Genomic DNA, 22,120 nt, shown 5'->3' with positions numbered 1-22,120 from the left:
TTTTTTTTTTTTTTTTTTTTTTTTTTTTTTTTTTTTTTTTTTTTTTTTTTTTTAAGAATGACATTAAAGTTGCAGTGAAAAAAAAAAAAAAAATTAATGAATTTTCACATATAATTTTTCTCACATGTTTGTATATATTATATGCACTTTATAATTAATATAGTAGGTTTGAAAATATCATATCTCATATATATATGACTAATAAAGTGGATATAATTAATATAGTAGGTTTGAAAATATCATGTCTCATATATATATGACTAATAAAGTGGATACCCGCCGACATATAATAGCTCCATTTAAAAAAAAAGAATATATAATAAGGGAATCTTAGATACTATCCTTTTTACGAAAAAGGACAGTACCTAACATAAATAAATATTTATTATATTTTTTTTTTCGAATATCAAGTAAAATGTTATATAATTTATTTTATTTAGTATGCAAATAAATTTTAAATTTTATTGGATTTTATATTTAATAAATCTAAAACTAAAATATTTAAAAATATTTTAGATGTGTCTCTATTATTGGGTTTTTAATGAAAAAACTTGAAATTAATAAAATATTTGGATTGTGGAATTTTTATTTAGTAAATTAGAGTTATGGAATATTTTAAAAATAATTGAAGCCATTTCCATTTTTAAATTAGAACTTTCCATTCTAATAAAAAATGAAATATTTTTTCTTTGAATTGGAACAATCAACCAATTATTACACAGTAAAAAGCTGAACCTCTTTCTTTTTTTTTTGTTTATAAACTTAGTCCTCGTAGTTCTTTAATTTAATTGATTTAGTATGTTTTAAATTAATAAATATTGATTTATAAAAAAATTAATTAAAAGGAGTTAATACATCTTTCCATTTTTAAATTTAATATACTATTTGATTTATTCAATCTTTTAAATAACCATAAAAATGGAATCCTCAGCCAATTAAAAAAAAAAAGACAAAATTTAGTTTTTTATTTTTTATGCTTACACGTGTGTGACTTTAACTTCTAACGCGTGAGAATATTTTAAAAAGTGGTTTATTAAAAATTCAATTTTGAGCTAGTTTTCTCTCTCACTTCACACCTTGGAACCCAACTTTCTTATAAAGAGAGGCGCTTTCACATCTTAACAAGAAATGGCAACTAAAGGGCTACTGTAGTACCAATCAAAAAGACGGTTGTCGCTACTGGATACGAAATGGATTTTGAAATTTATTGACATTCTCAAAAAACGGTTCAGTTAATAATCCTTTCCAGGCCAATTCTTCGATTGGTCTATTCCTCTAGTCGGCTTTAGATTAAGGTTCACTCCTTTTTATTTCCTTGAGAATGAAAAAGTCCTCATCCACACCCGCAGCAAGAGCGAGGACTAGTTTCATTCTTTTGATTGTCCCAGGGCCGGCCAAGCTAGTTCATTTTAGATCGGATTATGCTTTGAGGTGCAAGCAGAGCCCCAGGGAACGGGGAAGCCCGTTATAGAGCAGTCGACTAGAAGTATCAAACTGCTAGCCTGAGAGAAGACGGCCTCTCTCAGGAAAGATGGCCTAATTTCTCTTCTTTCATTTTTCTTTTGGGTTTCTTTCTTTTTTCATGGGGCCATAACGCTAAAAGGTGGGGGAGAAGCAAGCCAAACCTCTGATCGACCTGGAAACATAACAAATTCTCGGCGTTGAGAGAGATTTGAGATTCCGTAAGTAACTCAGCGAGTACTTTCTAAGAAGGGCTTGACTTGGAAGAAGAAAATGAAATACAAACAATCATGCTGGTCGTGGTGCTTGACCCTATTTGCTCAATTGTTAACCGAGCCAAACCATTCCCCCGCCCTTCTTTTTAAATCAAATAATCTTTCTTTGTCTAATAAATAGCCGGGAAATTACTTTCTTTCGAGTAATTTGATTCATCAATAGGGAACCATCCCATACCATAGGAAGCTGCTTCTTAGAATATGGTGCATGTAACAGCAACAGCAAGCGCCCTGACCCGGTGAATGAATCATTGTGAAGCGCATTGATTAGAGTTCAGAAGCAGTAACAGCAAGCAGAGCAAAGGCGATGGCGCATGTGTAGACTTTGATCTCCCCACTGGTGAATGAATCATTGTGAAGCGCCCTGACCCGGTGGAACCTGACATTGAACTCGATCCCATCGGTGGTTACAATCATTTGCATAGTGATCAAATTTTGAGCCATCAAGAGAAGACATTCATTTGTTGGGTCTTCTACCTTTTGCAAAATTCGCCACTCTACCACAATTGTAACATTTGTTGGAGTTACAATCATTCGCATAGTGATCAAATTTGTGACATTTGTAGCACTGAATGTTGGAATAAATTGATCAAATTTGTGACATTTGTAGCACTGAATGTTGGAATAAATTGATCAAATTTGTGACATTTGTAGCACTGAATGTTGGAATAAATTGATCGGCCGTAGAGCGCCTTTTCATCTTTGATTGACGTCTTGGTTTGAAGTGTGCGAGCTCGTCGACCGTAAATGTCGCTAGGTTCTTTGACTCTTCTATCGGGCATACAACATTCTCAAAGTTGTTGGTTAATGATCTCAAAATCTTCTCCACACCCACGCTTCTTTTGAAGTAGTTGCACCAACATGTGTAGTGGCAACTCTTTTAACGCCTTGTTTTTGTGCCATCAAAGCTCGACTCGTCAACAACTCGGAACGCCTTATCCTTTGATCGCAACCGCTGTATAACCCGTGGTATCTTTCGGTTCTTCGAAACCTTCTTCGACCACCTCCCATGCAATTTAAGGCTCACAATTTTTTTTTACTACACTTTCGAGGCTCACAATCTTTGTTCGATATTTGAGGATTCTATTGTCATGGCGAATTTTAAGGCGTGACTTTGATACCATATTATGAATCTTGACTTTCCATGATGAGAGAATATTGTCCACTTTGAGCATAAACTCTCATGATTTTATTTTGGGCTTTCCAAAAGGCCTTGTAACAATGGAGATCATTGTATTCCTTTACTTATAAACACATAATCATTCCCTAAATTAGTCGATGTGGAACTCATTCCCAACAATCCTCAATACATGTTGGCTCCTGGCGTTCAAGATCAGTTGATAGATATCAGCATGTTCCGTGCACATTATGTCGAGCAGGTTGTGAGTCCAGTACAATTTAATGAAAGGCGGCAGCAAGATGAAGAAGTAGAGGAATGAGAAGGAAAGAGTGAGACCCAAAACCATGGGCCAATGAACACAGTGGAGGGTGGAGGAAGCAGGGGAGGAGACAGCAGAGTAGAAGAAGCGCAGCCAGGCCATGTAACCCATAGTCGTGTAATTGGCTCTACTCTCGTAGGAACGGACCCTTTGTTGTTGATTTTCAGCACGACACTCCAAATCCCTCATCTCATGATTTGGGTAACAGTCAATTTTACCTTATATTTTTTAATATGTTTTTTCCAAATAAATTATTAATTTAATTAATTAAACATTTTAATAAATAAAACCACTCTCAATTAAAAAAAAAAAAAAAAAAAAAATATATATATATATATATATATATATATATACCCACAATATAAATTCTAAAATGTATTTATTTACTTATTTAATAAACGTAATATTTAAATCGAGGGTACGGAGATTGAGAATATTTAAATGGCTCCCTCTTATATCATATATAGATGTTTTTGTCCATCCATTTTATATCCATTTTAAATACAAAAAGTTACAAACATTTAAATTAAAAAATAATAGCTTATAATTTTTTTTTTTAATTAAGATCTATCCATTTTTTAAAATTGATATGAATTAAATCCCTAAAATATTAAAAAATAGCTCAAACGAATGTAAATGATGATGGGCTTAACTTTAATATTATGAACCTATCTTTATATATGTTAATTTGAATAATTTCAACAATTATTTGGATTGCTTGACAAATAAATTAAACTAAAATATTTACGAGCAAGGAAGCATATGAACCATGCCAATACAAAGGTCAAAAGCCAATCCAACCAATGATTAGGTGGCCTTAGTCAATGCCACGTGTTGTGAACCATGCCAATCTAAAGGCCAAAAGTCAATCCAAGGACAATTACGTGACCACGTATTATGAACCATGCACGTGGGGCTCACGTTCTTTTATTTGATTCGAAAGAGAAAGATCGAAAAGAAGAAATGGGGCGCTTCTACAGCAACCCAAAAGGAGAAGTCATTTGCCTTCTTTTTTGTTTTTCCTTAAATTAAATAACATTACTTAGAAATTAGAATTATAAAATTCCTTTAAATAATTTTGTTATTAAAGTTGAGGGAAAAATATATATTTTATGCTCTTGAACATAGTTTTTATTTAATTTTTAAATTTTAAATAGTTACATTTTTACCTCTAAATTTTAAATTTAATCTTTATTGGATTACTACAAAACTTATAACTTTATTTTTTAGTTTTTTCAAAATTTTACACATTTATTCCTGAATTTTAACTAATTTTTAATTTCTGTTAATTAAGGCAATTTTTAAAATTAATTAAGTGTCATATTTCATTTATAATTACCAAAGTAGGCCGTACATTAAAATAAAATTCTAAAATTTGAAGGGTAATAATGTATTAACCAAATTTAAAGTAAAATTGGAAGTTGAAACAATAAAAAAAAATAAAAAATAAAAAAAAATTAAATTAAATAAAGAGGAAGAAATTAGGCAATCACGTAGAATTAGGGGTTTGTGTTCGAGTACACGCCTGATTTGGTTTCTACCGACGATTTCAATCGAACCACGCGCTCGTTGATGAAGCTTCGGTGCTCAACTTGTTATCGCCTTTCGTCGCCGTCGTTGTCCTTCCCACTTCTCTCCACCTGCAGAAGGAGCTTAAGACAGGGGGAGACTAGTTGCTACTTCCGGATTTTAGGGTTTTTTTTTTTTTTTTTTTTTAATTGCATTGTTCTGTTCCGTCCATGCGTAATCGGTTCCTTCGCTATTTTCGGATTCTGATTGATCCGGCGCTTCACCAATGTCGGCTGCAACAAATCCTTGTTGCCATTCTTTCTCCTTTCGTTTTGCTCCTTCCAATTCTAGGTTTTCGATTAGGGTTCATTTAAAGCCTCTGCTCCCCTGTTTTCCTCTCAATTCAAACATCCACTGCGTCAGTACTCTCTCCCGACGCCGTAGAAATGTAAGCTCTTTCTCTCTCTCCCACCAGAAACGAGGATTTTTGGTTTCCATTACATTAATTCAAGTGGTAGTTCAGTTCGAATATGATTCTTTTCCATTGAATCGTGAAATTGGTTTACTAGAATTTTCACTGGAGGGTTATTCCTTCTTCTCCATCGAATTGTTTTTGCTTTGAAGAAATGGGAGATTCTGTGCTTTCGGCGTGAAGAGTCCTCACCGGAAAATATTGAGTCCAAGCCTGCGGAAGAAAAATTGGCAGAAGATCTGGTGGCAACCCCCGAAGTCAGCCAATCCAATGAGACAAAGAAAGATTGGGTGTCTAGTTTATACAAGGTAAATATATGTTCACATCATTTGAATGTCTTTATACTCTTCAATTTTAGAGGATTTTATTTCTTGTCTCTCCTAAATGGTAGCTCTGTATCCTGTTTATTAAATCCCGGAATGAAGTATATGTGTTTATGTTATGTATGGATGAAATAGGAAATATAAAACTTGATGAAAGAAAATTGGATGGTGTAAATAAGATTACTGTGTCTCCAAAAGTAATAAAATAAGGACCAAGTATACTCATTCTCAGTAAGTTCATACTTTAACTACTTTAGTCCCTTTGTGGACATCTGATAAGATATATTAACTACTTCAGCATTTCATTTAGTTGTTCAAACTTGGAAATAAGCTATAATAGTCAAAACAGTCGACTAAATAACATGGCCAAGAAAACAGGCTGATGCATATGTTGGATATGGCTCTTTTGAGTTATTTTGTATTCTTTATTTTAGTTTGGTAACATTTTGTTCTTTCCAGATTTTCTTTAACAGTTTAATGTTGAAGATATTCTATTTTACTATACATCACGTTCAACAGCAACAACTTGTCTATTTTATTCTCTATAGTAATAGCATTCAAAAAGTTTGTCTTAACCTCACTTGATTTTTTGTAGTATTTTGTAGATTTATCACTTGGATTTAAATTACCATTGGTTGGTTGATTCCCAGCTTTGTTTCATCTTGTAAATTGTTTGATTGTAGTGACCTTTTTTCTTTGTTAGAAAAATGTACTTTCTTTGGACATGCCTACATGTAAATGGCTTCTTGAAATTTACAAGAACAATAATTTTTGTTGTTACCATCATCATCGTGGAAATGTAGAGGAGAATATTTGCTTTTAAGTTCTTTTATAGTTCTTAGGAGAATTTATGAAATGAAAACCAAGTGATAGCCTATGGCAATGGCTGAGTTGTGGTATTTTGCACTCCAAGCCATTGGCTATAATGAATGCCTCTAGCAAGGGGCAGTTTTTGTACTTGCAATTTGCCTTTGTGAAGATAATTCTATGGAGATTCACACAAGTGCTCACTTGGACAAACCCTCTCTTCCTTTTCATTCTTTATTTTCCACGTTTCAAATTACCAACTAACATTGATTTGTTATGTAACCTATCAGAATAATAAGGGCCAAACAAATTTGCACATTGCACAACCTTATCTGCCTTGCAGTTTTCTTGTGATTTTTACCTTTGAGTGGCGTCAAACAACAAAGCAAGCAACCATTTCCTCCAAGCTTTTATTTCAAGAAGCCTTCTCTGGCTTTCTTTTGCCATTCAGTTTACCTAAATATCATCTAGTTACTATCTATCAAAATATTGATGGAAAAAGTAACATCTCATTTATCGTTTATTCTGTTAAATGGTATCTTACCACCTATTATTGATTAGAATGTCATGTTACTATCATTTATTTTCTTAGCATCTTAAGTTCAATTTTACAATTTGTCATTGATATGTTGCCACCTATCAGAAAAAGGGGGAACAAAGGAATTTGTACGATGTTTTTAGACTTGGCTCTTTTGACTACTTTATACTGGTTTAAATGGCATCATCCTTTTAATGATTACAGCTTTACTACTCTTGTTTCTAGATGGAGATGTTTTTTGTAATCCACCTTGTGTGGCTTGGGAGTTTTTTCCTCCCCTTTTGTATATTTCATTCATCAATGAAATCCATGTTTATTCTTCAAAACAGGAATTTGTACGGACTAATTTGCTTAACACTTTTCTTTTGAGTATCCCATTTGAATGGCGTCAAACAACAAAGCAAAACTTATCTTTGATTCTTGTTGCCGGATTCTGTCTTCTACTTTTTAGAATCCTGAAGGCCTTGGAAAATAAGAAAGTCCACGGCCAAATTAGCTTTATCAGTTCCTTCTTTGTTTTTCATAGGAGCCTCAAGAGAGTTCATTTTCCTAATTGTTGCTGTCCTGTTCAAACTGAGGTTGGAGGGGTTTTTCTTCTTACTTGTTGCTGTTGTTGTGAAAGACCGATCCTTGGAGGCGTTTTGGCAGTTTTTCTCCTCTAACATTGCCACGACTGAAAACTTTCTAATCAATTGTACACCCACGGTGCCGTCGTTGGGATTTATTCACTTTATACCTTACTAAATCTTGTGCATCTCGTCTTTTTCATAGAACCTTTCTTTCCTTTGCAAATTATTCTAGTTGATTACTTTTCTATCTATTTGATTTAGTGACTCTCACCATGTTATCAAAAAACTTACTGCCTTCAATAATTTAATTTTTATATCTATCTCAGGTCATTGAACCAATATTTGTTGCAAAGCCATGGGTTGTTCCATGGACAGTCAAAACCATTGTTCAGGTGATGCCCTTGTTTTCTGTATTTGGAACTGTTTCGTGATTTATTTCTCTTGTATAAGTAATATATGATGTGTGATGTTCTCATGACAAGCAGCTGAAATTTCACCAGTGATATAATTTAATATGGCTGTTTATCTTAGTATCATTACACATTTGTAGGCATTAAGATGAAACATCGAGTTCGGCTCTTATATATATTTGTCAAGTATGCTTGTTGGCCAAAGTGAGCCCTATAGGAAATTGATATTTGGACTAGCAAGTCGTGTGCAATGAAATGAATTAAAGAAGAGTTATCTGGTGGTGTAGGTCATGCTTCTCTGGGTTGCATCATTCTGGGTAATCGGATCATGGATAATTCCAATAATAGCCCATACAGCAGGATACAGAAAGGAATTCATGACGTACAGAGGGCAAGCCTTGTACAGCCTTCTAACAGATGTGGTCGAAGGGCTTACTGGGATGGCGATTCTGCACCGCTGCCTCTCAAGATTCCATCCCCTTCCTCCCGGCTGGTTCAAATTCCACTTTGAAGGGAATTGGCAATTCGATGTTGGCTTAGGCTGCCTTATGTTTCCACTCATTAACCGTCTTTCACAGGTGAATCTAAACTTGTTGCCCATCCTTCCATCAGCCCCGGTTACCGTCTCGAGTGTCGAGCAATCAATCGTTGCTAGAGACCCAGTGGCAATGGCACTCTATGCAGTGGTCGTGTCCGTGTGTGCCCCCATCTGGGAGGAGATCGTGTTCCGAGGGTTCCTTCTACCGTCGCTGACGAAATATATGCCGGTATGGTGCTCTATTTTGGTGAGTTCAGTTGCCTTTGCTCTAGCACATTTCAATATGCAGAAGATGCTACCTCTGATACTGCTTGGGATGGTGATGGGTACTGTATTTGCAAGGACAAGGAACCTTCTACCATCAATGTTGTTGCATAGCCTTTGGAATGCCTTTGTATTCTTAGATCTTATGAGGTAAATGCTGCTAATTTAACTGTAAATTTTGATTTTATTAAATTTTATATTTTGTTTGGTTCCACTACACAAAAATCAAAATGTGTAGCCCACCTTAGCAAATTTTTCATATTTTAACATGAAAATTTCCCAAGAGTAATTTAATTTATATTAATACATATTTTCTTTTATAAAAAGACAATTGTAATTATTATTAATCTTACTTCTTTTACACAATATTCAAAATTGCTTTTATCAATGATAAATCTGTTTTTATTATCTACTACATATTTTGAAAAAATCTGATTATATATATAAGACAAATTTGAATAACTAAAATCGGGTTGAGATGAAGAAAAATATCACAGCGGTATAAGCGAAGACAATTATTTCTATTGTTACGAGACTTTTTAGGTGAAATCCAAAATCAAATCACGACCATTCATATATAAATATAGACATGATCAGTATTGTATCCCATCTTTCCCATATAGCAGAAGGCTGACAAAGCCTTCTCCTTCTCCTTCTTTCTCCCTCCTCTTCCGCAGCCATGGAAGCTTCTTCTCAGCCACTGTCCATAGAAAGCTTCTCATACAGGTGGTTGGTGAACATCAGATCATCCTTTGAAAGCCGTCCTAATTCCTTCAGAACCTCTCTTGATGAAGCTTCCTTCATTGAGATGGATCCCACAATGCCACCCTCCAAGAGATTCTTCTCCTCCTCCTCCTCTCGCCCTTCTCACGACTTCAACTTCCCCGCTCCGTCCCCGTCCCCGTCCCCGTGTCTACCTCTCGTCCACGCTGATCAGCTCATCTCTAATGGCTACCTCCTCCCTGTAAGCCCTCTCTTCTAAATCAATTTATATTACAAAAAACATGTAAAGCTCAAATCTTTTTTGCATTCTCCTAATCTTTCAGGCGTACACGGCGAGTGCCGCTGCTTCACCCATCGTCGAGCCACTGGCAAAACCGGAGTCGTCGTGTTCGTTGAGAAACTCGTGCCGGAGACTATCAAGGAAGGTTTTTGAGAAATATTTGAACCTTTTGAGGCCAATTTACAGAAGAATTCAAGGGAAAGTGGAGAAATTGTTCCACGGAGGATCTAGCCGCCCAATTTCAAGAGAAACCCATCAGTGGAGAAGATCTTGTGATTCTGAGAGCTCAATTTATGATGCAGTTCTCCACTGCAAAAGGTCCATAGGTGCGTTCTTTACTTCTCATTAGCTTTAAAAATGTGAACTTTAATCCTAATTAGTTTCCATATGTTGGATGAATCAAAGCTGATATATCGAAACGGGTCGATTCGAAACTGTTTGTGTTCATCAGGGAAATGAAGATCATGAAGATGATGAGCATGATGAACATGATGAACATAGGGGGCAGTAGAGTTGTTGATTATCTGTTTTGTTTGAATGGTGATGTTTTTTGTGTTTGTGAGTAAAGAGGAAGGGAAAATTGTGAGCATTGATATTAAATATTGGTTGTCTTTATTCCTTTGTGGAACACAAACCATAAATTGAAGAGAGAAAATCTGTCCCTTTCTCCTTTTTTGGTGTTGGATCACACCCACACTTCTCCTATTTCAAACTTTTGTGTCATAAATACAATCAAACAATGAAGGCTCTCTCTTGATTTTGACTTCTAAACATTCCATCCAAATCTCTCTAGCTCCACTTCTTTTATTATATTCTCAATTTGGTCCTTGATGTTTAACAAATTTCACTTTAGTCCCTTGTGTTTTAACATTTTTGAGTTATGACCCTCACGGTCGGAAGAGAAATGTATTTGACAAGATAGTAAGTTATGAGATATTCAAACGTAGAGTTACTTTACTTTCTAGTCTCGTAGCTTCATTCGTCTCCTTCAAGACACTTAGTTTGAAAGATGACTCCTCAAGACATTGTTGTGATGGCCATGGGGAAGGGGTAGCCCAGACTTCCGTAGGTCCTTGGTTCGACCTCTTGGAGGAGGTTTCATCTCCAAGACTTGCTTGCTTCATATGGAGTGCCCCATGGTTCCTTGAGTGCGAGGAGAATGATAGGAAGGAGGATGATAGAATAATATAAGAGACCAAATTAAAAAGCAACCTACGAGACAAAAATGTGTTTGAAAATAAAATAAATTTTGATTTAAGCTTTCAACTTTCACATTGGATGCAATGAGCATGGATCGAACACGTGATCTTCAGATCCTCAGTCTAACACTCTCCCAATTGAGCTATCCCTACTAATTTATAGCTTCAACATTTGTATTTTGGGGTTCCAACGAGACAAAAATGTGTTTGAAAATGAAATAAATTTTGATTTAAAACTTTCAAATTTTAGGCTTCTAAGTTTCACATTGAATGCGGTGAACGTGGATCGAACACGTGACCTTCAGATCTTCAGTCTGACGCTCTCCCAACTGAGCTATCCCCGCTAATTTATAACTTCAACTTTCGTATATTTGGGTTTCAACGAGACAAAAATGTGTTTGAAAATAAAATAAATTTTGATTTAAACTTTCAAATTTCACTTTGAATGCGGTGAACGTGGATCGAACACGTGACCTTCAGATCTTCAGTCTGACGCTCTCCCAACTGAGCTATCCCCGCTAATTTATAGCTTCAACTTTCGTATATTTGGGTTTCAACGAGACAAAAATGTGTTTGAAAAATAAAATAAAATTTGATTTAAACTTTCAAATTTCACTTTGAATGCGGTGAACGTGGATCGAACACGTGACCTTCAGATCTTCAGTCTGACGCTCTCCCAACTGAGCTATCCCCGCTAATTTATAGCTTCAACTTTCGTATATTTGGGTTTCAACGAGACAAAAATGTGTTTGAAAATAAAATAAATTTTGATTTAAAGTTTCTCAAATTTCACTTTGAATGCGGTGAACGTGGATCGAACACGTGACCTTCAGATCTTCAGTCTGACGCTCTCCCAACTGAGCTATCCCCGCTAATTTATAGCTTCAACTTTCGTATATTTGGGTTTCAACGAGACAAAAATGTGTTTGAAAATAAAATAAATTTTGATTTAAACTTTCTCAAATTTCACTTTGAATGCGGTGAACGTGGATCGAACACGTGACCTTCAGATCTTCAGTCTGACGCTCTCCCAACTGAGCTATCCCCGCTAATTTATAGCTTCAACTTTCGTATATTTGGGTTTCAACGAGACAAAAATGTGTTTGAAAATAAAATAAATTTTGATTTAAACTTTCTCAAATTTCACTTTGAATGCGGTGAACGTGGATCAAACACGTGACCTTCAGATCTTCAGTCTGACGCTCTCCCAACTGAGCTATCCCCGCTAATTTATAGCTTCAACTTTCGTATATTTGGGTTTCAACGAGACAAAAATGTGTTTGAAAATAAAATAAATTTTGATTTAAACTTTCTCAAATTTCACTTTGAATGCGGTGAACGTGGATCGAACACGTGACCTTCAGATCTTCAGTCTGACGCTCTCCCAACTGAGCTATCCCCGCTAATTTATAGCTTCAACTTTCGTATATTTGTGTTTCAACGAGACAAAAATGTGTTTGAAAATAAAATAAATTTTGATTTAAACTTTCTCAAATTTCACTTTGAATGCGGTGAACGTGGATCGAACACGTGACCTTCAGATCTTCAGTCTGACGCTCTCCCAACTGAGCTATCCCCGCTAATTTATAGCTTCAACTTTCGTATATTTGGGTTTCAACGAGACAAAAATGTGTTTGAAAATAAAATAAATTTTGATTTAAAACTTCAAATTTCACTTTGACTGCGGTGAATGTGGATCGAACACGTGACCTTCAAATCTTCAGTCTGACGCTCTCCCAACTGAGCTATCCCCGCTAATTTATAGCTTCAACTTTCGTATATTTGGGTTTCAACGAGACAAAAATGTGTTTGAAAATAAAATAAATTTTGATTTAAACTTTCTCAAATTTCACTTTGAATGCGGTGAACGTGGATCGAACACGTGACCTTCAGATCTTCAGTCTGACGCTCTCCCAACTAAGCTATCCCCGCTAATTTATAGCTTCAACTTTCGTATATTTGGGTTTCAACGAGACAAAAATGTGTTTGAAAATAAAATAAATTTTGATTTAAACTTTCTCAAATTTCACTTTGAATGCGGTGAACGTGGATCGAACACGTGACCTTCAGATCTTCAGTCTGACGCTCTCCCAACTGAGCTATCCCCGCTAATTTATAGCTTCAACTTTCGTATATTTGGGTTTCAACGAGATAAAAATGTGTTTGAAAATAAAATAAATTTTGATTTAAACTTTCAAATTTCACTTTGAATGCGGTGAACGTGGATCGAACACGTAACCTTCAGATCTTCAGTCTGACGCTCTCCCAACTGAGCTATCCCCGCGAATTTATAGCTTCAACTTTCGTATATTTGAGTTTCAACAAAAATGTGTTTGAAAATAAAATAGTATTATGCAAACATTACTATAACTTATTTCAAACATGCTTTAATTTAGCCTCTACATCCATGAACAGGTATACTAAAAAAGTTTCAACATACAAGAATTGGTAGCACCTACCAATCCAATCAAATCTTATTAACGAGCATTATGCAAAACATTACTAAATGGGACTTAACATCAAACCATCAACCCAACAATGATAGACCAGATAGACCAGAGACATAGGCTCATTCAACTAATTAGTGATCCCTGACTCTACAATGATAGACCAGAGACATAGGCTCATTCAACTAATTAGTGATCCCCGACTCTACTTCTATCTAAGATAGAGATACCCTTAAAATTAGGGGATTGGTTAATCGAAAAGCTCGGGTAAGAGTAGGAGTAGGACATTCCAGGATAGGGAGACAAGGACAAAGTGTGTTGGGAGAAAAGCCAGATTCTGATAACAATGCATATCTGTTTTCTTTCCATTGGAATTTTCTGGTTCACAAGAAATTGTTTCCATTACTGTGGGGACCGAAGCTTCCATTGCTCCACACCACTTTGCCAGTCACTGTAGGCATAAGCAGAGCACATCACTGTGACGCTCCAATTCTTCTGTCAGCTCAAAACTCCAAACGAATGGATAACCCTTACAACTTTTCAAGGCAGAGAACAAGACAGACAATCCAACATCAAATGTTTCATTTGAGTGGCTAAGGTTCTCACTGTCTTACTACTGCCAGTAGCACAGCTGAAAATTAGAAAACCCCATGACTTCGGATACTTCAACATAGTTCCTTTATTCATCTCACATGAACAGGAAATCAAGCACATCATAGATATTCATACACAAATCATAATATATTTCTAACAAAATCTGTTTCATTGGAGCCATTCAAACTACAAAATCAATTTCTTCCTATGTTCGATCGGTGGTTTTTATACCGGGGTGAGCCTGAGAGCAGTGGAGCTAATAACTTGATGGTTGGACGTTCATGTCTCTGCCTGCTGAGGGTGGTGGTCAGCAGAGCTATTCGTTTGACGGTTGGAGGTTTGTGTCTTGGCCTACGAGGGTTGGTGGTCCTTGAGATGCTTCTAAATCCTTGTTATCTGAGTTTGAAAACTTCAAGAAGTTTTCAATGTCTTGAGCTTCTGAACTTCCTTGTTTTAGATGATGCAACCAGTTCCATTGTGGTTTCGGCTTTCTGTTGCTAATGGCAATAGCGATGTCGTTAGGAAAGAGGTCACGAAGCACAAAGGCGTGGATGATCGTTGATGCAAGGAGAGCTGTCACTATGATTACAGCAGTGGCAGAGAGTACAACAGACAGAACTTGTGTTACTGTATTTGTAACTTCAGTTGAGTATTTTATAGTTGCAATTGCAGCACCAGTCATGGGAAAAGTATATGCCCACCAGGCCAGCGAGAACCTATTGATTCAAAACAAAATGCTATTGAGATAACTAACTTGTAAAGAATGTAAAAGTTTCAAGAGAAGAAAGAAAGTTGTGTCGTACTTAAAGCCCCGGAAAAAGTTGACTCGAACAACCTGAAAAGAATCATGGAATTGTAACACGTTCAACGAAGCGATCAACAGAACCATGAAGAAAGAACAGCAAAGTTTTTCAGGTCACCATGAATCAAAATGCCTTAATCTTGACCCATAAAACAACTAGTAAACAAAGGCTGAAATACAATAAATGAGCTGTATAGAGACTAACCAGTGAGAAGTAGAGGAACAGGGCAATAAAGTAAATGATTCGTGAAGCGTTGTCGAAGGAACCTTGAATTTTTGCCCATGCCATGGATGCAACACTTGGTGCTGCTATGAAAAGAAAGAACACTGGATGCAGTTCCTTCGGGAGTGTCTCATTGGTTGGTAGTCTCTGGTAGAGAGTTACAAAAAGGACCAAATAGTGAGCCATTCCAATAGCAAAGAAGAATACGGGCCCTTCCTTTAGTCCCATTGAGGCTCCCAACAAAGCCCCCACAAAATTCCCCACAACGGAAAGATGGTTTGTAGGATTAGCCACTTTTGACAATCTGCGTTGGCCTCCTGACATCCATTGCCCATAAATCTTAAGCTCAAGGCATAGAAATGGAGCCATGAGAACATACCAAATTGCTGGATGCAGGTTAGTGGTAACTGACGGAGGAACACCAATTGCTAAGAACAAGAGAGATATCAACGGTGCAAAGAAGAAGTTGACACGAATAGGGTGGTAGTATTCACGACGAACTGCTTCGAAGTACAGAAGCATTTTCAGAAGGTAAACGGAAGCAATTGTGACTATAAGTGCAATGGAAATTATCCATAAAATGAGATTTATTTTCAAGCTCAAATGAAGAAACTTCGTGGAGACTGAAGTGGCCAGTGTTTTCCACATGATTGCTTGGCTACTAACACCAAGACAGATACCGAACGATGAGATAGGAAATCGGAGTAGAAAAGGCCATGTCCTGTCTTCTGGAAGCAGTATTTCCTCTGAAGCCTGTTTAAAAATGGAAAACAAATTGTTCAAAATTATTTCTAATCGGTTAAGAACGTCTTTTCGTATTCCGAAAGTCATACCAAACTCCCACTAACTCTTCATCTGATGGGAAGATCCATTTTCGCCTTCGAAATGCAAGGCTTTGAACTAGTGGTAACCAGATAAATATACAAACCAAATTGATTTTAGCAGGATGCTAGAGCACCAAATGTTTACTAGTCATTCTATTGTTCAGACATGAAGATATTGATATATGATACATTAGCATGAGTTAAGAACTTGAGAATAGGAGTACATACCCTTAGAGTTTCCAGCTCTGGACCTTCCAATGCATCGAAGTAACGGTGAACCGGTATGTTATTCTCGATTCCTTCTCTTTGCACTTCAATTTCCTCTGGCCTAGTTTGTCTTGCTGACTTTCCACTAAGTAGAGTTAATTGCCTTTCAAGTTTTCCAGACCATGTTTTGAAGGAATCAAATCTTTTGTCCTTCAATCTTCTCATACTAGGGTGATGTGCAGCATTCGTGTTCCTCGACACGTCAAACGTAGAACCCCTCGGAATTGGCTGAGAGTGAAACTTTGCAGCTTTCTGTGGTTTGGCCCCAGCAGCAGGACCCAAGGCTTCATTGTTTAGTATCTGTTCGCCACCGAATAGAACTCGTTTTGAAGTCTGTAAGTGAACTCCCACAGGGGAGGGTGGCATACTGATAGAAACAGAAGGCTTTCTTTGATGGTTAATGAACTGAAGTTCATCATCACTTTGCTCAGCAGGTGATAATGTATTTCCCTGTTTTTTATGGAAAAAAGAAGTCCATTATTCACCTGACCACCATGATACATGTTTTTCTCCCAGAATTCTAAGTATTCCAAGTCATCTAAAGCAGAAGACAATCAACAACAAGAACGTCTCGCTTACGTCAAATCTAGACGATGAACACGCTAATACAATCTCAAAATCATTTGTTCCATAACCAATACTTCACTAAAATAAATACACATGATTTGTGTAAGAACTTACAGTAGGCAGGGTAGAGGGGGAATGATTATTTGGAAGGCTACCCTCTTCAATCCCATCAAAGGGAACCACTTCAATTGATGATATGTGTTTGATTAATGATGGAACCTCAGACAACTCCTCGGGCTTATATTCTTGATATGTTCCGTTTTCCATGACGAAGTGCCAGCACCTAGAAGTCATAGAAACCATGATTTCGGGAACTAAAACTTGTAGGAAGATAAGAACACTATGAACCATAACTTGATTAAAGAAAATCATAAGCAGCAAATTGAATGGGGCCATTTGATAACCATTCTATTTCTAAGAACATTCTTAAAATCCTTGGAAAATTTTGAAAATGAAAAGCTTCTGATCTTAAACAGCAAGATCTATAAAAGATGCCACACTAAGACAAAATTCAAACAGCTAAACTAGATCAATGTTTAATTTGCATCAAGATCAAGAATGCATATAGAAAATCAACATGAAACATGTTTTAGAACCATCCTTTTAAACCAAATGAAGGGAAAAGAACACAAACCAGAACAGACGGAGAAGAAGAATGTTCCTAGTTTCCTGTCTGTGGCCCTCCAATCAAGCAATTTTTGTCACTTTCTCTTCAAGAAATCTCAGATTTGGGATTTATGAAGAACAGAATTCTGTGTCCCTCCAGAATTGGGGAGCCTCCGTGGGAACTCAGAGGGACAAACCAGAACAACTAAGACACGTCTTTCAGAAACAGAAAATATCACATATTTATAGACAAGAAAGATAGACGTACTTATAAAACTACCACAAATGGATGTCTTAAAGATAATTACAGCTGCTTATTAAGACTGACACGACCTTAGTTCTTAGCAAAAGACAAAACATCCACGACAAAACTATTCCAGCTAAAAAGTAGGATTCTATCCCTCTTGTCCAAAGTGAACACACGCTTGAATGTCTTGTCATATCTTCATTGCACATCTTTTTCAACTTGGTTGCTACCAATTGGCTTGTTTGACTTAACAGAAAGCTACAGGAACCAATGAACACAAACTAATATGATAGAAAACTGTAATCTAATAATAACAGATCAACAACTACAATGCAATCTATTGAAGGAAGCGTTAACCCAATCTCAGATAAAGTAAAGGGTTTATTAAAAACTAGTCGTTTTTCAAAGCTATGGAACAAAGTCCATGAATTGTGGATATAAAATAGAAACCCCATGTCAAAACAAACAAAATTCGCGGAAAAAAAAAGTTGTGCTAATCCAAACAATGACAACAGTTGGTCGTGATTCATTGGTTTGAAATTAGATCTTCGTTATACATATAATTTATTGCAGACAGCTGTGCCAAAAAGGATTTAAAACAACAAAATGTGTCCTGAAAACCCTATTGAAAATTGGGGAGAACCCCAGAGGAAGTCACCGTCGAAGGAAGTCAAATAATAATAAAATCGCAAGGGGAAGAACGAGAGAGTAATAAATGGGAAAAATCAATTGAAAGTCCAGATGTAAGAACATTAAGCATCAGACGAGAAGATTATGATGGAGTAGGTAGAAGCATAATTGTGGCGGTGATGGTTCGATCCTGAGAGCGAGACCCACATACGGCTAAAGAGATAAGATATGATATTTTCGTAAAGGGTTGATCTAAACAGGACAGAAATTAAAAAAACATATACAGTTTATGGGAGAAGAAAACTTGAAAGTCGCTTTTGGAATGTCGCTATCGGCGTTGCTGAAACTGCGATGAACAGAGGATTAAGCATTTAATATTGCTGCTCTAATCCCTTCCTACTTCAATCGTTGGCGGCTTAAATTCATATCTATATTTTTAATCACTCACTTTGTATCTAACATTATGTTAAAAAAAATTCAGAAATCATGTGTGTAAATTTTATATTATATTTTTGTCTATGAACATATTACGCATGCATACTGAATCCCTACTCACGTCTTTGTAAAAATATATGAAAATTTTATAATAATAGAAAATGAAATAGGGTCGAGACAATAATGAAAAAGATTTTTCTGTTTCCACCTTGCACATCTCTATTAGCATATTTGAACCGTCGTGTTGATTAAGATCAATTCAGGCCTCGACCTCACGGGCGGCTTGTTTTTGTATTTAGTTCTAGTGGATATTGACTTTTGGTCCATCCATGGTAAAAACTTTGAGGTAAATAATTTACTAGAATAGGGAGGTAAGATAATACAAATTAGATAGTAATTTCCGTTTCTAAAGTAGTTTGAAGAAGGCCCAAATACAAGCCACAAGGCCCATGGGCCCAAGTCTACCCATATGCAATATATATTTGATAAAATAGGGGAAATTGTAATAAATGGTCTTTAAATTTTTTTTTAAGAAGTTTAAAATTATCTTTAATGTCCGTACCACATTTAAAAAATTTGGAGATAATCTATGAAGTGTCAATAGACCATTTTCATCCATATATTGGAAAATATTAGCTAGTCTGTCAATGAAACATTTTAAAGTTGAGATCTACGAATCAAATGAAACTCGACTATGGTTGCTCGGGTTAAAAGCTTATTTTATTGTCCTAATTAACATAAATTATTGGTTAGATTATACACAAAAGTTGAAAATGAAACCAGAAGCAATAAAGAATTATATCCCCCACTAGGGAGTTGCAGCCAATGGTTCATCAAACTTTTGTGAACAAAATTTTTGAAAACCCCAAAGAATCTCCAAATGGATTCCAATATCTTCCCTTTTCAGCCTCATTTTATTTTAATATACTTCAAAATCATATATTAATTTATTTATTTAGTTTAGTATGTGTTTATAACTTTATGCTACTTTTTTTTTAATAAGTAATTAACAAAAATAAAGCATCCTTTCAAAAGAGTCCAACGTCTTCATTGCCACATCGTAGCTCTAATACTATTTGCAATAACTCAAATCTACCACTAGCAAATATTATTAGTTTGAGCATGTTATGCGTCGCCGTCAGCCTCACGATCTTAACCCGTGTCTATATAATTTTTTATTTATTTATTTAAAAAGAAAAGAAAAGGAAGCACTATGTACATATAAATAATCAATACACACATCATGACCAAGAAAAGTAGGCAAAGATTCAATAAACAATTAAATTAAATTAAATTAAATTGACATGTTTTTCTTAATTAATGAAATTGAAAAACCCTCATTTGGAACCTATGAGTTAGTTCCATTATTAGAAAATTGAGAAGGTGGGGAAGAAATGGGTGCTTTTCATTAATTACTCTAACCTTATCCATCCCTTTTATGTTATTAATTTATTCAATCTAATTAAAATTAATTATCGTCTCTCACTTAAACTGTTTTTATAATACAAAATTCAAGTTCGGTGGACCTCGTTAGTTAAGAGTATAGTAGAATCTTTAATTATAATATGAACGTATGATATAGTAACTAAATTAAAATTAATGAATCGAATCATTATCACGAGTGTGTACGAGAGATAGAATTGGATAGTAAAAGGAAAAAAAAAAAAAAAAAGTTAATTAGTGATTAAAAGTGGAAATATGAGATTAGTTGCATTAATGATGTGTGTGTTAATTAGTGGAATTAATGGTTGCCAAGTTGCACTCTCTTTTGAACTAATTAACAAGAATATGTAATTTCACCAAAGAGTGACGTCAGCAACTTGTAATACACGTGTTCCACCATCGCCTACTTACTTTCCCTCAACTTTTCTCTCTCATAATGAACGAAGGGGAGCTGCTTTATTTATTTATTTTTTTTTTACCACGTGCCTTTATTTAAAAATAAAAATAAAATTATTATTTATTCTAATAACGTGCATCTTAATTTCTTTCATTTTTCGGTAGTTCTTGTACGAACTTTCAAGTTAAGCGTGGTTAGCTTAGAGTATTTCTATGTCGGTTGACCTTCTGAAAAATTTTGAAAACAATTAAAGATGATAGATAGACGTAATCATGCGACGTAATCATGCCATATAGATGCATAGGAATGTCGAGACAATTAATTATTTGATCTTGATTCTAAATGTAAGATTCCAAGTCCACTACTAATAAACATTGTCCACTTTGACCCGTTGTATATTGTCGTCGGATTTACGGTTTTAAAATGTCTCTGCTAGGGAGAGGTTTCCATACCCTTATAAGGAATGTTTTGTTCTTCTCTCCAACCAACGTGGAATCTCACAATCCACTCCCTTAAAGGCCAGTGTCCCCACGGACACACCGTTAGCAAATATTGTCCATTTTGGTCCATTATATATCATCATTAGCCTCACACGCGTTTGTTAGAGAGAAATTTTCACACCCTCGTAGGAAATATTTCGTTCCCCTCTCCAACCGATGTGAGATCTCACACCAAATTTTGATTCAAATCACGGGCATGAAGCGTTACAAAAAGAATACTTATTCTAAACTATTTTTCTTTTCCTCGTTACTCCTTTTCAATAAATCTACAAACAAGTGGATACATTCCTAAAGTTCGATTAATCGAACGATACAAACTACAAACAGAGTTGAAAATTTTCTCGATCAAACGATCGACTATGAACGTGAAAGAAAACGATAGAGAAACAAACATTAAAGGTGGCCCCTTTGCGAATCTCTCTCTTGCGTGTAAAGCAAAACAATTTGGTCAAGGCCATGACAAAAGCCGTAGAAGATCATGGATGTTATGTTATGTTCCTAGCCATTCATACCAAATCAAAAAAAGAAAAAAGGCAGATGGAATGGAAAAAGACAGAAAAGAAACGACTTCTCTTGTATATTATTATCGGCTTTTGCGCTATACATTTTCAACCGACACTACTCGAGTTGTCTAGGCCACACCTTCTCCAATTCAACCCTATCAATTTTTTAAAATATGCTTTTTTTTATTAATAAAATCAATCGTAACCAAGAAGAAATAATACAGTAGCGATTTAGACGCCGCTAGTACTCAAATTTTAGTATTTTTCGTGACTCGGATATATATAAATATTTTGTTGAAAATATATATATGTTTTTATTGATTGAGCGACTTAGGGAACAATATTAAAGTTAGAGAGATTGACGGGACCCTAAATGTATAGGTATATTGGGTGTGGGAATATTCCGGGAGTGGGGTGAATCTTTTCCAAGATACCTTTCTTTGTCCTTAAACAGGAAAGGTGAGTTAGATCTTTTGGGTTCTTTATTCAATCTCCAAAAAGTTGAAAAAAGAAATTACTAAATAATTAAAAATTTTAAATAAAAAGGTAAGATTTTAATTAATTAATAATTTATTTATTTATTTTTCTGACTATTGGCCACTTTAAACGCAAACCATTTGTGGGATAATTTTTTCCCAATTAAATCCAAGAAAAGAAAAAAGAAAATTTAAAAATGGTGGTTTTAAAGCAGCTTTTTATTGTGGGGTTTTTTTTTTTAATTATATATAAATATTTATCGATATGACTCGTAATAAAATAATTAAATATAGGGTGAAAAGTATAGTGGCCATTACGTGTAACCCAAAAAAAAAAAAAAAAAAAAAAAAA

At 35.3% G+C, this 22,120-nt stretch overlaps 3 protein-coding genes and 12 non-coding genes across 17 annotated transcripts in view; 2 read left to right on the top strand and 13 right to left on the bottom strand.

The window, feature by feature from the left end:
* Positions 1 to 8,830, top strand: part of LOC111459227 — a 43,595-nt gene extending 34,765 nt beyond the window's left edge. Inside the window, exons 1-4 of one of the 2 annotated variants that reach the window (XM_023102022.1) lie at positions 4,660 to 5,132; positions 5,309 to 5,464; positions 7,720 to 7,785; positions 8,091 to 8,830. In XM_023102022.1, the coding sequence (XP_022957790.1) occupies positions 4,971 to 5,132; positions 5,309 to 5,464; positions 7,720 to 7,785; positions 8,091 to 8,759 (1,053 nt within the window). In that variant the 5' untranslated portion in view covers positions 4,660 to 4,970 and the 3' untranslated portion in view covers positions 8,760 to 8,830. Of the gene's footprint in view, positions 1 to 4,659; positions 5,133 to 5,308; positions 5,465 to 7,719; positions 7,786 to 8,090 lie in introns of those variants that run through there. The other variant, XM_023102023.1, reaches the window with a different exon arrangement.
* A 366-nt stretch (positions 8,831 to 9,196) lies between these two features.
* On the top strand, positions 9,197 to 10,379 carry LOC111459584 (probable membrane-associated kinase regulator 6). Its single transcript, XM_023102567.1, has 3 exons — positions 9,197 to 9,569; positions 9,652 to 9,934; positions 10,060 to 10,379. The coding sequence occupies exons 1-3, from the start codon at positions 9,285 to 9,287 to the stop codon at positions 10,065 to 10,067; spliced, it is 576 nt and encodes a 191-aa protein (XP_022958335.1). The 5' UTR covers positions 9,197 to 9,284; the 3' UTR covers positions 10,068 to 10,379.
* A 699-nt stretch (positions 10,380 to 11,078) lies between these two features.
* Positions 11,079 to 11,151, bottom strand: TRNAF-GAA. Its single transcript has one exon. It is a non-coding gene; the product is annotated as a tRNA-Phe (tRNA).
* A 102-nt stretch (positions 11,152 to 11,253) lies between these two features.
* Positions 11,254 to 11,326, bottom strand: TRNAF-GAA. The gene has a single exon. It is a non-coding gene; the product is annotated as a tRNA-Phe (tRNA).
* A 103-nt stretch (positions 11,327 to 11,429) lies between these two features.
* TRNAF-GAA lies at positions 11,430 to 11,502 on the bottom strand. The gene has a single exon. It is a non-coding gene; the product is annotated as a tRNA-Phe (tRNA).
* Positions 11,503 to 11,606: 104 nt separating this feature from the next.
* TRNAF-GAA lies at positions 11,607 to 11,679 on the bottom strand. Its single transcript has one exon. It is a non-coding gene; the product is annotated as a tRNA-Phe (tRNA).
* Positions 11,680 to 11,783: 104 nt separating this feature from the next.
* On the bottom strand, positions 11,784 to 11,856 carry TRNAF-GAA. The gene has a single exon. It is a non-coding gene; the product is annotated as a tRNA-Phe (tRNA).
* A 104-nt stretch (positions 11,857 to 11,960) lies between these two features.
* TRNAF-GAA lies at positions 11,961 to 12,033 on the bottom strand. Its single transcript has one exon. It is a non-coding gene; the product is annotated as a tRNA-Phe (tRNA).
* Positions 12,034 to 12,137: 104 nt separating this feature from the next.
* On the bottom strand, positions 12,138 to 12,210 carry TRNAF-GAA. Its single transcript has one exon. It is a non-coding gene; the product is annotated as a tRNA-Phe (tRNA).
* A 104-nt stretch (positions 12,211 to 12,314) lies between these two features.
* On the bottom strand, positions 12,315 to 12,387 carry TRNAF-GAA. Its single transcript has one exon. It is a non-coding gene; the product is annotated as a tRNA-Phe (tRNA).
* A 102-nt stretch (positions 12,388 to 12,489) lies between these two features.
* Positions 12,490 to 12,562, bottom strand: TRNAF-GAA. Its single transcript has one exon. It is a non-coding gene; the product is annotated as a tRNA-Phe (tRNA).
* Positions 12,563 to 12,666: 104 nt separating this feature from the next.
* On the bottom strand, positions 12,667 to 12,739 carry TRNAF-GAA. Its single transcript has one exon. It is a non-coding gene; the product is annotated as a tRNA-Phe (tRNA).
* A 104-nt stretch (positions 12,740 to 12,843) lies between these two features.
* On the bottom strand, positions 12,844 to 12,916 carry TRNAF-GAA. Its single transcript has one exon. It is a non-coding gene; the product is annotated as a tRNA-Phe (tRNA).
* Positions 12,917 to 13,018: 102 nt separating this feature from the next.
* Positions 13,019 to 13,091, bottom strand: TRNAF-GAA. The gene has a single exon. It is a non-coding gene; the product is annotated as a tRNA-Phe (tRNA).
* An 818-nt stretch (positions 13,092 to 13,909) lies between these two features.
* Positions 13,910 to 18,332, bottom strand: LOC111459780 (S-type anion channel SLAH2-like). 2 transcript variants are annotated; one of them, XM_023102836.1, is made up of 6 exons: positions 17,194 to 18,332; positions 16,646 to 16,814; positions 15,926 to 16,414; positions 14,856 to 15,626; positions 14,652 to 14,683; positions 13,910 to 14,564 (listed from the first exon to the last, which is right to left on the bottom strand). In XM_023102836.1, the coding sequence occupies exons 2-6, from the start codon at positions 16,796 to 16,798 to the stop codon at positions 14,165 to 14,167; spliced, it is 1,845 nt and encodes a 614-aa protein (XP_022958604.1). In that variant the 5' UTR covers positions 16,799 to 16,814; positions 17,194 to 18,332; the 3' UTR covers positions 13,910 to 14,164. The 2 variants fall into 2 exon arrangements, with proteins under 2 accessions (XP_022958604.1, XP_022958603.1); XM_023102835.1 differs by having other exon boundaries at positions 17,166 to 18,331.
* Positions 18,333 to 22,120: the final 3,788 nt, after the last annotated feature.

This window comes from Cucurbita moschata, unplaced genomic scaffold (genome assembly GCF_002738365.1).
Source record: "Cucurbita moschata cultivar Rifu unplaced genomic scaffold, Cmos_1.0 Cmo_Scf00022, whole genome shotgun sequence".
Classification (NCBI taxonomy): Eukaryota; Viridiplantae; Streptophyta; class Magnoliopsida; order Cucurbitales; family Cucurbitaceae; genus Cucurbita; species Cucurbita moschata.
This window is presented reverse-complemented; position numbering and strand designations above follow the sequence as displayed.